Below are 16663 nucleotides of genomic sequence, written 5' to 3'. Positions count from 1 at the left end.
AAAAAAAATATGCACTTGAATAAGAACCAAAAAGGAATAAAATAAAAATAGTTGTCTTGAGAATGCAGGATTATAGGAGATTTCTCTTTCTTTTTAAAGTATTTGATTTAATACGATTACATTGTTTTTACTTTTAAAAAATAAATAATATCCATGATAATGGGGGAAAGTGCTGAGTTAGCTATATAGGTGCTCTACTGAACAGACCCCTAATTAAACCATTGAGCTTAAGTCACTATTTCAGATCAATATAAGGATATTTGAGGATATCAAGCAAACTTGAGAAATCCATTTTTACAACTAGTTTAATAAATTTATCAGCAATTCTGAGGACAAGGACTCTTTGTTGATGTCCAGTGGGGATCCTTGGTAACTCTTTTACGTGTCATGTTCCACCCTCATGCTTTAAGTTAGCAGCTTTACCAGTCTAGTTTTGGCCACCAGTGATTTTATGGCTCTGATTTTGGGTCTTGTTCTTGGATGTGCTATGTCTCTTTCATAAAAGCCAAGTTCATGTATCCAGCTTCAGAATTCCGTGAACACGAAAGAGACTCATGGAAATTGGGATTTATCATTGCTGCTTCTGATGTATGTTTTTGTAATCTCTTGAAGACTTCTGCCCGACTCTACCAAACCTGTTCCTGAAAAACTAAGAATGGCCATATATGAGGATTTTGTGAAAACAGAATCACTTGGTAGCACTTTGGGGTTACAGGGAACAAGGCAGCCATAGGATTTCAGTTTTTTACAACTCTCAAACACAAAGGAAACCAAATAACATTTACCTTACACTTACATGTATGGATTCGAGATCCTGTAAGGTGTGGGGGTGAGGAGGTGGAAAAAGAGAAGGGACCAGAAAAAAAATTCAAATACTAAATATAGAAACATTACTCCCCAATGCTATGCTCTGTTAAGCCAGCAACTCAGGATGAGCTAGGCGGTCATGACTCTCAGTCTTGCAGATGACTGTCCTGACTTTACTAACCTGAAGTCTTGTAAGGGCAAGATTTTATTCAACAATTCAAATTCAGGGATGTCAGAAATTGTGTTCTGAAAGAAAATAAAGGATGAATATTTAAAATTATAATTATAAACCATTGGCAATATGATCCTAAAACATGTACTTTATAGATATTTTTGGTTAAAAATTTAACCCCCTCCCCTCCTACTTGCTAGAATGACTATCATTAAAAAAAAAAAGAGAGAGAGATAACAAATGCTGGCAAGGATGTGGAGAAAAGGAAACCCTTGTTGAACTGTTGATGGGCACGTACTTTGGTTTAGCCACTTTGGAAAACAGTATGGGGTTTCCTCAAAAAATTAAAAACAGAAATACCATATGATCCAACAATTCCACTTCTGGGTATCTGGAAAAAATGAAATCACTGCCTGAAGATATCTGTGCCCCACCCCATATTCATAGCATCATAATCTTACATATATGTACAATCTCAAAAAAAAAAAAAACGAACTATAGAAGCAGAGATCATATTTGTGGTTGCTAGAGGTGGGGGGGTCGTGGATGGAGGAATTAGGTGAAGGTGGTCAAAAGGTACAAATTTCCAGTTGTAAGATACATTCTGGAGATGTAATGTATACCATGAAGACTACAGTTAACAACAATGTACTGTATATTTGAAAGTTGCTAAGACACTAGATCTTAAAAAGTTCTCATTGCCAGGAAAAAAAATAGTTTTACTTTTTTATACTTTTTAACTTATACAATGAATGTTATATGTCAATTACATCTCAATAAAACTGAAAAAATGTAATCCCTAAATACCTATAGAATATCTAGTAATTATAAAAATATAAATCTTATACTTTTATATTAGCACTTTCATTGTAAGCCTTCTTATTTTATCTATTGTCCTACATGTATTACCTCATATTAACTGATATAATCATTCTGTTCTATTAGGTAAGTTTTTACTTAATAATCTGGTAAACATTTTCTGTCCCTTTAAATCATGAAAAAAAAAGTTTTGTTTTTTTTTAAATCTGTGACTTTAAAAACCAAATACCTTTCTTATAGAAATTTACCAACACAGATCAAATATTACATACAATTATGGGGTTTACCAATTCCCCTAAACTTGGACCTCTGTTTAAACTTTGATACACACCAACCCAATTTCTGTGAGAAATTCTTAGTTATCCTGAAATAAATGAGGAGATTCTATAAGGAAGAAAAAACTACCATTCAGAGAATTTGAATTCTGGCTCTACTAGTTAGACTAGTTAGACTCTTGATATGTCCCGTCACCTCTCTGAGTTTTGTTTCCTACATTTAAAGTGTGAGAATAACAATTAATCACTAATTTTTCAGGGTTATTGCAAAAATTAATTAACATAAACATACCTAACATATGGGAGGAACTCAGTAAGTGTTCAATATGGAAACAAATGTATTCACTGAGAGAAAGAAGCTGCATTTATTGAATGCCATTAATTTGCCAAGCAATATACCAGGTACTTTATATGCATTATTTTAATTATTCTACTTTAACCCCAGTAGCCATCTCTGAAATTTTTATCATTCATTCATTCACCCACTCTTGTAATAGCTTTATGGAGATATAATTCACACACTCTACAACTCAATCATTTAAAGTACATAATTTGGGGTGCCTGGGTGGCTCAGTTGGATAAGCATCTGACTCTTGGTTTTGTCTCAGGTCGTGATCTCAGGTCATGGGATCAAGTCCTGTGTCAGGCTCCTCACTCAGCTTGGAGTCTGCTTCTCTCTACCTCTGCTCCTCCTCCCAGTTGCACTTTTTTTCTCTCTCTCTCAAATAAATAAATAAAAATAAAGTACACAATTCAATGGTTTTTTGTATATTCACAGGGTTGTACAACCATTACAATAAATTTTAGAATATCTTCATCACCCCCGGTATAAACCTAATACCCTTTAACTACACCTCCCATCTTTCAATGCCTCAGCCCTAGGCAAGTACTCATCTACTTCTATGTCTATATATTTGTCTACTCTGAACATTTTATATAAATGGAATCATATAATATATGGTGACTGGATTTTTCTCATTTCACATAATATCCTTAAAGTTCATCTGTCTTATAACATGGATCAATACTTCATTCCTTTTTTGTGGCTAAGTGATATTCCACTGTATGAATGGATATATCACATTTTGTCTACCCATTCCTCAGCTGATAGACATTTAGGCTGTTTACACCTCTTAGCTATTATCAATAATGTTGCTATAAATATTCATATACAGATTTTGGTGAGGAAAGGCCACCTTTGAATATTATAACTTCATTTTCCCAGATGAAGGAACTATAAGGTAAATGAGGTTTCCTCCTTCCACACAACTAGTAAAATGCTGAGCCGGTATTTGGGACATAAGGAGCAGTGAGAAGTCCTATCAAGGACACAAAGCTATATTTGGAGATGGGAGGATTCAGAAAAAGCGTTATGGAAGAGAAGGTATTTAGGTTAAATTACGAGGGACAGTAGCCAAGAGAAAATCTGGGGCAAGGAAGTCATGGGAGAAGGCAGTGGAGGGAGAGGGATTTCCAAGAAGAGCCTGAGGAGGACTGCGGTAAGTCCTTGTATGGCTTTGGGTCATATGTTCAGATTATATTTTGTAAAGACCCTTCTAGCTATAGGCTAGCAGAACAATAGTATTTCAAAAAACAAAAGCCAGGAAGATGAAAGAAGGAAGGAAGATGGGATGTGTCTTTCCAAGTAAGGGAAATACATGATCTAGTGGGAGGAAACCAGAGTTTGGGGGGAAACAGTAAACAGATTGGTTTCCTTTGATCAAGCTTGTTTGATGTCAGAAAGTTATTTGGACTATAGGAAGTTCCTATGTGGCTTCAGTTCTTCTAACTCTGGAAGTATAGCTCTGAAATCCTTCCCTAACCACCCCAGATAGGTTTAGATGCCACTCTTCCTGTTTTCACAGCCTTCTGGGCTTTACCATTATGGTAGAACTCATACAGTGTATGGCAGTTGCTGGTTATATGATGGTCACTTTCATCAAGGCTGAGTTCTCTGAGGGCAGACACTCTATCTTGTATATCACCATATCCAAACCACAAAGGAGGGGCAGCATGAGGCCTGGCACTCTGCATATGCCTAAAAAATATTTGTTGAATGAACTTTATCGGATAGACAAAACAAGTCTCTGAAACTCTATGGGATGAAGTACTATGAAGACAGGCAGTGCTTCATGAAGATTAGTCTGGAGGCATGGGCAGGACAGATTAGGAGGAACGACTGAAAGGAGATGAATTAAGTTGTTGCTCTAACCCAGGTACTAAGTGCTTGGGATGCAGAGGGTAACATGATGGACATAGTTCCTGCTCTTAGAGATTTTATAATCCAATAGAGAGGAAAGATGGGATTACAACACAGGACACAATATGGTCTCTTACAAGACCATGTCCCTGGTTACCCCCATATCCTGAAAGGGAAACAGTAGAGTTGGGGTATTACGAGATAGTGGCTAAGAATAAGGTACCACAGAAGAGTTGGCTTCAGTCCCTGTTCTTCTACTTATTGGTGATGTGCCTTGGCCAATGATGTCATTTTACATCTCTAAAGCTCAGTTTCGTCAGCTGTGAAAATGGGCAGAATAGATTGTAGATTAAATGAGATAATGTACATAAAATGCTTAGCACAGTACCAGGCACATAGCAAGCACTCAACAAATGTCAAGCTCCTACCATTTTAGCCTCTGAGGTGTTGCAAGGAAGGAGAAGATCTAGGATATGTCTGATCTCAGGGATCTATATAGTGATCCATTTGTAGTATGATACTCAATCACCGAGAATCAGGAGATGTGGAAAATGTTAGCAGTGTGACTCAGGCATACCATTTAGCCTCTCTTGAGTTTTATCTCCCTCCTGTATAAAATGAGGGGATTGAATTGGAAGATCCTTAAGATTCTAAGTTTAAAAACAATTTTGGAGTTAACACGTATGAAGACGTTACAAGTTGGTACTTTTTTCACATATGAAATGTGGAGCTTGACATACTATAGTCTTTACCCCTATCACATTTTTATCTTCTTTGAGGGTAATGTTGTGGATCTCAAAGCTATCAGGTCTAGTATACACACCATTAAGACTCATCAACTATTGGGGTGCCTGGGTGGCTCAGTGGGTTAAGGCTTCTGCCTTTGGCTTGGGTTGTGATTCCAGGGTCCTGGAATTGAGTCCCACATTGACTCTCTGCTCAGCAGAGAGCCTGCTTCCTCCTCTCTATCTGCCAGGCTCTTGGCCTACTTGTGATCTCTGTCAAATATATAAATAAAATCTTAAAAAAAATAAAAGACTCAGCAACTATAATACTGTAGTGCTTATTCATGTATGTCTCTGTCCTTCTCTACTAAAGATTTCCAGAAACACAGTCTATCTTCATATCCCTAGGACTTAGCATAGGTGAGAACAGCTGTAGCGCAAGCAAAAAAATAAACTACTAGAAATTAAGCTGCGTAATCTGGCAGTTCTAATTTGGATAAAATCTATGAAACAACTCATATAGTTTGGAAATAATCACCTTTCTTTTTTTTTTTAAGATTTTATTTATTGACCTGAGAGAAGTGTGTGCACCGGTTGGGGGAGGGGAAGAGAGAGAGGGCAAGAAAGAATCCCAAGATTCTGTGCTGAGTGCAGAGCCCAACATGGGACTTGATCCCAGGACCCCAAGACTATGACCTGAGCAGAATCAAGAGTTGGACACCCAACCGATTGAGCCACCCAGCCACCCCAGAAATAATCACCTTTCTGAAAGCAAGCCAGATGTGGGTCCTATGTTCACAGCAATAGTACCCAACAGGCAGGATCTACATGAAGTATCCTGGAAGTAAACATCTAGCAGGTGATACAAACTAGGGGAGAAAGCAAGCAGCCTCTATCTTAGATTCAGAATGCAACTCTGCTCATTGAAGTCCCTCTCCCTGACACATTTACCAGCCAGACTCTGGACCTTCTCTGAGGCTATACTATTGGCTGCATCTATCTGGACTTGACTACTTGTCTGCTTGGATCTTTGTAACATCATTGCTTTTCTCTGACTCTGACCTTAGGTTTGACTACTTGCCAAACCAGACTATCTTCATTTACCTCTCAGGGCCTCAGATTTGCTCATTTCTGAGACAGAGCTAGAATAATCCATGGCAAACAGGGTTGAGAATGAGGCATACATGTGAAAATATTTAGTAGTCATTCATTCTCAAATATTTATAGAGCACCTGTCTATAGCTAAAATGACATATGAGATATAATCCTTGCCCTCCAGGATCTCACTGCTGATTTGATGAGATAGAGAAGCAAAAAGACAATGGTGATACACTGTTGAAGAAGATATGAGACACGCACAATCTCTTTGGGATCACATAGGAGGAGAGTGTTTACTAAAAGCTGACCCAGGAATACCTGGGTAACTCAGCTGGTTGGGCATCCTACTCTTAATCTTGGCTCAGCTATTGATCTCAGGGTCATGAGTCCAGGCCCCAAGCTGACCCAATGAAGACCAAAGCTGGCCAAGAGGAGACTCAGGGTCTACTGTTCTGGTGTAGCCAATGAACTTCTTTGCCACAGGCCACCATGAGGCCAAGTGCAGCCTACAGCTACATGAAGATGGAGACAGAACACAATAAGCTTAGCAACTAAGCTTTATATGAAGGACACGACAGACAGAAGCATGCATCTTATCTCTCCTCTGTAAGCCTGGATGCTCCTTGTGATATGCTCTAAGATAACAACCTGCTGTGTAAGCGATACTGGTTTCCTGCAATTGCTTATTTTCTTTATCCAGAGGAAGTACTCTAAAATGGGATAGATCAGAAGAATAGTAAAAATCTCTGTATCATTACTAAAAACTCAAAACTATGTCCCACTTACCACTAGCTCTGGGTCTTAGCCCACTGCCTAGATTATGGAACCAACTTTGGCAGAACAATTCTCACCACTTTCCAAGACCAAGTAGAAATGAATAAGCTTTGGCCTGTACACAGTCACTAAAAACATATTGAGAACAGAGACATACCATATGCAAGAGTATGAAAGGAAAGGCACAATTCTAGTCTTGAGAAACTTGATGAAGGATATGATCCCATTTAGGGGTGGGACTGAAATAATAGAGTCTGCATCCCTTCAAATTTTGTAGCTACACAGCCTGTGTATGGTTCTGATCTCATATAGCCATCCCATACTTTTGTAATAGTAGTTGCAGTAGTAGTCGTAACCATAGCAACAGTAATAGTGATAGTAGCACCAGTACCAGCAGTAGCAACAGCAGAAATAGCAGTAGTAATAGCAGCAGTAGCAGCAGCACTAATAGTAGCAGCAGCAGCAGTAGTAACAGCAGCTGCAATAGTAATAGTGATAGCAGCAGTGTTAGCAGCAGCAGCAGTAGTAGTAGCAGCAGTAGTAGTGGTACTAGCAGCAGTAGTCATAACAGTAGTAATAGTAGCAGCTGTAGTAATGGTAATAGTAGCAGTATTAGCAGCAGCTGTAGTAACAGTAATATTAGGAGCAGTAGTAATAGCAGCAGTCACAGCAGTCACAGCAGCAGTAATAATAGTAGTAGGTGTAGTAGCAGTAACAGTAGCAGTAGCAATAGTAGTAATAACCACAGTAATAGTCATAGCAGCAGCGGTAGTAGCAGCAACAGTAGTAGTAATAGTCATAGCAGTGGCAGTAGTAGCAGCAGCAATAGTAGTAGCAACAGCAGTAGTAATAGTAGTAGCAGTAGTAGCAGCAACAGCAGTAGTAATAGTAGTAGCAGCAGCGGTAGTAGCAGCAACAGCAGTAGAAATAGTAGTAGCAGCGGCAGTAGTAGCAGCAACAGTGGTAGTAATACTAGTAGCAACAGCAGTAGTAGCAGCAACAGCAGTAGTAATAGTAGCAGTGGCAGTAGTAGCAGCAAGAGTGGTAGTAATAGTAGTAGCAGCAACAACAGTAGTAATAGCAGTAGTAGTGGCAGTAGCAGCAGCAACAGCAGTAGAAATAGCAGCAGTGGCAGTAGTAGAAGTGGCAGTAGCCATAGCAGCAGCAACCATTTACCAAATACCGACCATGTACTTCAGCACCGTGCCTTACCCACAGAGTAAACACTTAAACCTGCTCATGCATTGTGTCATCTGATCTTGCAACAACTCCATGAAATGGATATTGTTATAAAGCCTATTTTACAGATGAGGAAACTGAAGCCCAGAGAAAAGCAACTTGTTTTAAGGACCAAAACCCAGAAAGTCATAGAGCTGAGATGCCAATCTGGCTCTTTTAGATGTCTAAGCCTGAGTTCCTACCCACTCTATAAGACTCACTCTCCTGGGCCATGTTTTTTTTTTTTTTTCTTTTTAAAGATTTTATTTATTTGAGAGAGATCACAAGTAGGCAGAGAGGCAGGCAGAGAGAGAGGAGGAAGCAGGTTCCCTGCCAAGCAGAGAGCCTGATTCGGGATCTCGATCCCAGGACCCTGGGATCATGACCTGAGCCGAAGGCAGAGGCTTTAGCCCAGTGAGCCACCCAGGCGCCCCTGAGCCATGGTTTATCTGGGACACAAGGTGGTACAATAGTGTTAATCAGAGATTTGTGTTTGAGTTTGGGTTCTGTCACGTACTAGCTGTGTGACCTTTGGCAAATTACCAAATCTGAGCCTCAATTTACTCATCTGTGAAAGAAAGAAGCATCCTGTAGAAGAAACTTATTCCAAGGAAAACATACAAGTCCAATCCAGATGGCCAGAGTGTGTCTTTAGGAGGGCAAGATGGGAACATCATTAATGTTAAGGCACGGGTAATCAGTCAGTTGTGTTGGGAATGTCAGAATCAATGACATAGTTTGAGAAGGGCAATGGCTTATACAGAGTATACAAAAAGGGAGACACAGAGAGTAAGAGATTGTCAGAGACTCTCCAGGCCTGCCCTGAGAAGTGTGTGCCCACAACAGCAGAAAGGAGAGTTCTAATGGGCATATCTCCCCACAGACTGCGGTGCTATGGTCTCTACAGCCAAGCTACTGAGGGTCCTACACTGCTCTGTCCCTGACCAGGCTGTCTGAGTTCCCAAGTGTCCCTGGACCTTGGCTTTCTCACCCATAAAATAAGGCTAGTCCCAGAGCCTCCCTTGTGGGATTTGTGTGAGGACTGGTGAGAGAGAGGGAGCTTAGAACAATGCCTTGTACATCATAAGTGCTCAAAAAATATTAATCATTATAGTTATTACTGGTGACTCTATGTATTAAGATCAAACCATTCTCTTTGCCCTAATTCTGTGCTCCAAGGAAGTTTTTCATTGTAACTGAAGTTTCCTAGTAGAGGAGAGAGCGCTTGGGCTGGCTGATGTGTGAATTCTTCTCTGCTGGGACTATTTCTCATTATAAATGAATACAATTGGTATCCTAAGGGTTTCATGAATTTAAGGCACTAGTATGACTGTTCCTCTCTTGATCTACCTTCATTCCACAGGTATCAGATGACAAAAATGAGTGTCAACACACGAAGCAACAGGCCAGGACAAGCACAGCTAGGTCCTCAGTCAGGCAATGCCCACGTGCAAGAGCCCATCTGAGTAGCTGACCCATCTCCTTCATGATCTTTTTCTCTTTAATTTCATAACATTTCCATGAACTGCTGAAAACAGCAGGCAGCAGAGCAACAATTACAAGACAGGCTGCAAACTCAAAGGATAGTCTCTGGAACAATCTCTTCATTGAGGGAGAAACATCCTTGCAGAGTTCATTGGCTCCTCAGGCAGGACCACACCTACCTGTTCTGGACTGAAGATATTAACAATTTATTGTTGTAGATCAATTCTTTTTGCTCTGTGACTTGTTCCAGAAGTTTCCTTTTCTCTAGGAGCAGTATATTATTTTGAGCAATGACCTCATCCTGGAATGCCTTTTTCTAGAGAAAATAAAGCCCTTCATTATCACAGCAGGAGGAAGAATTATGAAGTTGACCCCAAATTTCCCTTCTTTACTTTTCCTCTCTTGTCCCCTCGTCTGTTTTTACCTGTTTGCTGACATTGTCAGCTGGACAGTTCTTCTGTTTATTTTGGTTATATTAGATCCTGTATTCTTTTTGAACAATTAATCATTCTCCTGGGTTAACATTTAAAAATATCTGAGCACTCAACTTCCAAGAAGGTCCCAAGGCTTTCATGTGTATTCTAACATTGTAGGTATCAAATCACTACCAAATGCAACTGGATCCCCCAAAGCTTCAGTTTGACATTTTCCCATATAATACATCTCCATCTGCATTGTGGCAATAGTCTTTTTAAGGCAAACGGAGGAGATGCGAATTTAGCCCCCACACTTGGCAACCAGCATCAGGATCTCAGTAGCCTTGGCACATGGAGCAGGTAAGGTGGCTACAGAGAATATCCTTACAGTGCTCATGCTGAAAAGACTTCTAATTGACACCATGTCTCATTTTCTACCAACAATTTCCCCAGAAAGCAATAGCTAGCAAAGTTATAGCTAAAATGACAAAGGGGTGTATCTTGTGAAAAAATACTAATGTTCTTGTATTGAAAGAGTCAGTAGCTATTAATAAATATCACAGTGGGTGAGGAGTTTAGAAGCTCGAAAGTGTAGAATTGCCCTTCTCACTTCACTGATGCCCTGTCAATGGTAAGTGCCTTCACGCTTCTGTGTTGACACCCCACCTGGCAAAGGTGGGAGTGAGTGGGGATGGGAGAAGGATAATGAGCTGCTGACAGCTGGTGAATCATAGAGTTAAGAGGGGCAAATTCATTTCTTTCTTTTAAATAAGGCACTAATATAGATCATCCAGAAAAGATGCCATCTATTATTCAAGAACGGTAAGAGAGGATATTACATTATGTTCTGAAACAAACCACTCCAGATTTTTAAGTTCCACAGCCAGGACCTTTTCATGTCTAATAGCAGTCTTGTCTGCTCTTATTTAAATACATTTCTGGTAAGAATTGAGAAAAGAAGCAGTAATCCCACCAACACTACTCTGTGGTTACAACTGGATTAGAAAGGAAACCGGATGGGGCAGACTACTGACATTCTACCCTTGGAAGTGCCCTATTTTTTTTTTTTGAACGAGAAAATCAGAACGCCTGCTTTAATAAAAGGATAAAATATTTGGAGAAATCTGGTTTGGATGTTTACAACAGTCAGGAGACTCAAATGGCTCACTGTATAAAGAGAAGGCTGAAGGAATGAAATCCCAAAAAAGTGGCATTACTTTCTAGAGACTTGGTGCTTGGAAGGTGAGCCCAGCTTTTTTAAGCTCGTGGCTCTGATCCACAGGCCCTAAAATAAGTAAAATCAGGACCTTTAGGTTTGTAGCACTGTGGCATTAAAAGATCTCATACCAGTCTTCTCTAGGTTAAGTATTTCCTATTCTATTAACAATTTCTCTTGTGAACTGTACATCTACCAATCAGCATGTTTCTAAGAGAGCTTATACCAAAAGAGAAGAAAAGAACATCTCTGGAAAGTTGTCTGTGTTAGGTGCCATTTTGGGCATTTCCTATTTTAACTGCACAAAAGCCTTGTGAGGTGGGGATTAGTTCCGCCATTTCATGGACAAGGAAAATGATACCCAGAGATTTGTGCCAGGCCACAGTACTATGAAGTGGCAGGTCTAGATTTTGTATCTGCCTATGGCCAAAGCCCCCAGCAGCCTTCAATGGCAGTGAGCAAAGGGACCAACTGCTCTTCCTTAGCCTCTGCTTATTTGCCATCTCTCCTGGAGATCTGTGGTTCTCTGGGTAGATGTATCAGTTTCCCAATACTGTTGGAACAAATTACAACACACTGGATGGCTTAAAACAACAGGAATTGGTTTTATCACATTTGTGGAGGCTACAAGTCTGAAATTGGGAGTCTTGGCTAGGTTAGTTCCTTCTGGGGGCTCCATGCCTCTCTCTTAGCTTCTGGAGTTTACAAAGAATCCCTGGTGCTCCCTGACATAGCTGTATCCCTCTGAGAGCTGCCTGCATTGTCACATGACCTCCTGCCCCTGCATGTGTCTACGCGTGCCTGTTCTTCTTATAAACACACCAGTCATATTGGATTTAGGGCCAACCCTAATCCACCATGACCTCATTTTAACTAATTACACCTGTGAAGACCTTATTTCCAAATTAGATCACATTCTGAGGTTCTGGATAGACACGAATTTGTGGTGGACACAATTCAACCCAGTACAGTCAGGAAGAAAGAAGTAGGGGGCTGTTTCTGTCATATAAGTCTAAGAGTGGAAAGCAGGCTATCAAGAGAGTGGTAATGCAGAAGTAGACTGCTATTTCCAGTGGGCCCATGAACCAGGATTGCTCCTTACTTCTGTAGTACTTTTCATGTGCTTTTCCTAGTTGTGAGTCTAACTTAGATCGGAGTCTTTAAAAGTTTGACAGTTTAGTGTCCAAAGAGAAAAATACTGCAAAATCCAACTATTTTCCTCTCTCACTACAGTGTGGAGTATCAGGAGGAATTTTTTTTTAAACATTGGTGACCCATCTGTTATAATCCAAAAATGTTTCATCGTGTGTAGTCTAGAATTCTGAACCATCCCATAATAGCCCATGAAATGACTGAAATTACATGAATTCTTTGGGGATCCTTGGCACATACACAAAAATGAGTATTTTAGGAGTGAGCACAGAGTTTTCAAAATTCTGATGGGCTAGGCATCTCGAGAAGGGAAAGCATTACTGGCCTGGTCAGTTGAATTAATGTAGTTTAATGATCTCAAGACCGTTCTGCAGTTGATTCCATGCCATTGGTCTCACTTTCCTCCTGCCTACCAGTAAGTCACAGGGGCAACGGGACAAAGATGAAGACATAGATATTTAGAAAAAAAGCCTGCAGATACTACACAGGGACTGATAAATAGGGGTCACCAGTTTTCCCTGCCATTTAAAACTGATGGAAGTTTTTTTTTTTTTTTTTAAGATTTTGTTTATGTATTTGACAGATAGAGATCACAAGTAGGCAGAGAGGCAGGCAGAGAGAGAGAGGAGGAAGCAGGCTCCCTGCTGAGCAGAGAGCCCGATGAGGGGCTCAATGTGGGGCTCGATGCGGGGCTCGATTCCAGAACCCTGAGATCATGACCTGAGTCGAAGGCAGAGGCTTAACCCACTGAGCCACCCAGGCGTCCCCAAAACTGATGGAAGTTTGAGGCAAAATGAGGGCACTGTGAAGTAGGAATGCGCTGTGGAGGGCAGTCTGGAAGTCTCTGCTGATGGATATTTAAGAGCAGACATTGTCATTTGAAGACAAGACACTGACCAGAGTTGGAAGTGCAGGATATTTTCAGTGTCTGATTCAGTTTACCAGCACCATGAGTCTTACATACTTTTTGGCAGAATTATTCACATCAAAAGAAGGTACAAAGGAAGGAAACGAGAACCTAGGGTATGAAGAGGCCACAAGAGAGTCAAAGCATGAGTGGGTTTTCTTGAATGAGCGGAGCCACAGCACACTGGGGAGCTCTTCACCTTTCTGCTCACCTTTTCCATTTGCTGCTGCAGACCTCTGATTTCATTTTCCAGTTGTTCAATTCTCTTATCTCGTAGTTCTATTTTGTGACTTAAACAGTCCTTGACTCTGCGAAGCTTGGCTTTGTGATGGTGATGTTTCTCATTATAGGTTCTATAAAAGTAAATTTAAATAGAGGTTCAGCTGAGCACAGTGGACATTTATGTTGCTTTCTCACTGTGCACTTTCTTGGGTTTTCTCCTCTTGCTTTCACCAGAGGCAGGTACTTTCCTGCCTTCCATCTGCAGGACTTCTGGCCCCCATGTGGGGGAATGGACTAAGGGTAACCCCCTAAACAGCACCAGCTTTAGTCACCCGCAACTTGACTTTTGATCCCTGTAATTCTGAATCCTGTTCCATGGAGTTCAGTCATTAATTTAAGTTTCGAATTCTTGTCTATACCCTTGGACAGTGATATAACCCACTTCAGTCTCTGATAACTGAGTCCACTCCTGGTCCTTGCTCCGAGTCTGGACATTGGAGGCCAATTCTAGGCAGGTCTCTGTTCAAGACTCTAACTCAGATTCTGACATAAATCAGACTTATTGCCAATAAGCACGTGAATGATGTTCAACATCATTAGCTGATAAGGAAACATAAATCAAAGCTACAGTGAGAGACTACTTCCCACCCACCAGACTGGCTAAAATAAAAAAGAAGACAATAACAAGTGCTAGCAAAGATGTAGAGAAATTGGAACTCTCAAACACTTCTGGTCAAACAGTGCAGCCTCTTTGGAAAAAGCCTGACTGTAGGACCCGGCAGCTCCACTCCTAAGCATCTACTCTAGAGAAGTGAAAACATTTGTCCACACAAAAGCTTGCATGTGAATATTCATAGTAGCACTATTCACAATAGCCAAAAGGTGGAAACAACCCAAAGACCAACAACTGATGAAAGGATAAGCAAAACATGGAACATGTACAGTGGAACATGATTGTGCCACGAAAAGGAATGAAGTGCTGATCCATGCTATGACATAGAGGAAATATGAAAGGATTATGCTAAGTGAAAGAAGTCACTCAGAAAGGACCACGTGTTCTATGGTTCCACTTTTATGTAATGTCCAGAAGAGGCAAATATTGAGGATTCCTGGTTGCTTAGGGCTGGCGGTGGGGAAGGAGATGGGGGATGGCAGATGATAAGTAAAGGGTTTCTTTGGGGGGTAATGAAATGTTTTAAAATTGATTGTGGTGATGGAGGTACACTAAAAGCCACTGAATTGTACACTTTAAGTGGGTGAGTTGTATGGTATGTCAATTATATCAATAAAGCGTTTATTTAAAAAGAACAAAAATCTGCATTACCGTTTCAAGCTGCTGTTAGAGCTAATCTGAGTAAACAAGAAAACAGATTAAAGTCTCAATACCACCACTAGGCAAATCTCTTTGAAGATGACTATGCTTTCCAAATAAGAATATTTTAACTCAGAAAGCACTTCTGCAAATGAAAAATTGCGGAGAAATTTTACTTTGAACCTATTAGGTCTGATAACACAAAATCACTTTAAACTAGGATTTCTTGACCTCTGTCCTATTGACATTTGGTGCCAGATAATTCTTTGTTGTGGAAGTCGGAACCATGCATTGCAGAATGCCTAGCATCATCCTTGGCCTCGACCCACTAGATGCCAGTAGTACCTTCTACAGTGTGACAACCCAAAATATCTCCAGACATTGTAAAATGTCCCCTTGTCCTGGGAGGCAAACCGCTGCCCGCTGAGAACCCTTGTGGCAGCTAACGTTCCTACACAGGTTTTTCTCTAAGCCTACAGCAGGGATTCTCAAACTGTGTTCTGATCGGCAACATCAGCCTCACCTGGGAACTTGCTGGGAATGCAAAGTCTCAGGCTCTGCCCCAGAACTACAGAATCATAAACTCTGGGAGTGGAGCAGTTCTCCAGGGATTCCAGTGCAGGCTCAAGCTTGAGAGAAAGCTCTGGGCATATTGGGGAGGGAGCCACTCATCACTTCCACTTCATTATAAACAGACTACTTGTGGTGGGCTATAAGGTGCAGGTATATATTCTTTCTTCTTTCCTGCTAACTCAGGGAGCCCTTGATATCAAGAAAAGTGGGTAGGGTGCAGGGGTGTGTGGTAGGGGGGTGGCTGGGGGATGGGCTTGTGAGACAGGTACACCTGCTGCGTACTTCTAGGAACTTGAGAAACCATCCCTCTCTGCCCTGGCTGCTCTATGCTGGGGCTGTGCCACTGGCAACTGCGGTCACTGCCTTGTAACCATGATATGAGAAGTCTAAAGACTAAGGGACCGACCCACCAAGCGTGGCAGAGCAGAACAAAGGGAAGAGCCCGGTGCCTAACAACACTGCTGAGCCACGGAATCTACCTCAGCAATCACCTTCCTCCAGATTTCTTGTTCTATGAGAAAAAAATTTCAGTCTAAATATATGTCAGGTGGGTTTTCTTGTTTTGTTTTGTAGTCAATTACATCCTGTTATTTTTAAAACAATAAAACTACTCTAAAGAAAAATCTTTCTTTCTTTTTTGGTATATAACTTAGTTTAATGTGAAAAACATCCTGGGAGACATTTGTATAAAAAAAGAAAACAATAGAAACCTGATTTTTCCTTAATTTTTCTTTTTTTTTCTTCTTTCTTTTTGTAATTTCAATTAATTCATATATAATGTATTTAGTTTCAGAGGTAGAGGTCAGCGATTCATCAGTTGTATGTAACACCCAGCACTCATTACATCACGTGCCTCCTTAATGTCCATCACCCAGTTACCCCATCCCCTCACACCCCTGCCCTCCAGCAACCCTCAGTTTGTTTCCTATAATTAGGAATCTCTTATGGTTTGTCTCCCTCTCTCATTTCATTTTGTTTTATTTTTTCCTCTCTTCTCTATGATCCTGTTTTTTTTTCCTTAAATTCTACATGTGAGATCATATGATAATTGTTTTTCTCTGATTGAATTATTTTGCTCAGCATAATACCCTCTAGATCCATCCACATCATTGCGAATGGCAAGATTTCATTCTTTCTGATGGCTGAGTAATAGTCCATTGTATGTATATGTATGTGTGTGTATATATATATGTGTGTGTGTGTGTGTGTGTGTGTGTCACATCTTCTTTATCCATTCATCTGTTGATGGACCTCTACATTCTTTCCATAGTTTGGTTATTGTGGACATTGCT

The 16663-nt window shown here is 40.5% G+C and overlaps 1 protein-coding gene across 3 annotated transcripts in view; it reads right to left on the bottom strand.

Annotated features, from left to right (window-relative positions):
* Window positions 1-287: 287 nt before the first annotated feature.
* Window positions 288-16663, bottom strand: part of CCDC30 (coiled-coil domain containing 30) — a 115892-nt gene continuing 99516 nt past the window's right edge. For 2 of the 3 annotated variants that reach the window (XM_045064333.1, XM_045064334.1), the window contains 4 exons: window positions 13476-13617; window positions 9753-9889; window positions 989-1053; window positions 288-649 (listed from right to left, as the gene is read on the bottom strand). In XM_045064333.1, the coding sequence (XP_044920268.1) occupies window positions 1017-1053; window positions 9753-9889; window positions 13476-13617 (316 nt within the window). In that variant the 3' untranslated portion in view covers window positions 288-649; window positions 989-1016. The remainder of the gene's footprint in view (window positions 650-988; window positions 1054-9752; window positions 9890-13475; window positions 13618-16663) is intronic. The other variant, XM_004740631.3, reaches the window with a different exon arrangement.

The sequence above is a fragment of the Mustela putorius genome, unplaced genomic scaffold, assembly GCF_011764305.1.
Source record: "Mustela putorius furo isolate JIRA1106 unplaced genomic scaffold, ASM1176430v1.1 tig00003853_pilon_pilon_pilon, whole genome shotgun sequence".
NCBI classification, from domain to species: domain Eukaryota; kingdom Metazoa; phylum Chordata; class Mammalia; order Carnivora; family Mustelidae; genus Mustela; species Mustela putorius.
The sequence above is the reverse complement of the archived record's forward strand: the minus strand, read 5'-3'. Positions and strand labels throughout refer to the sequence as shown.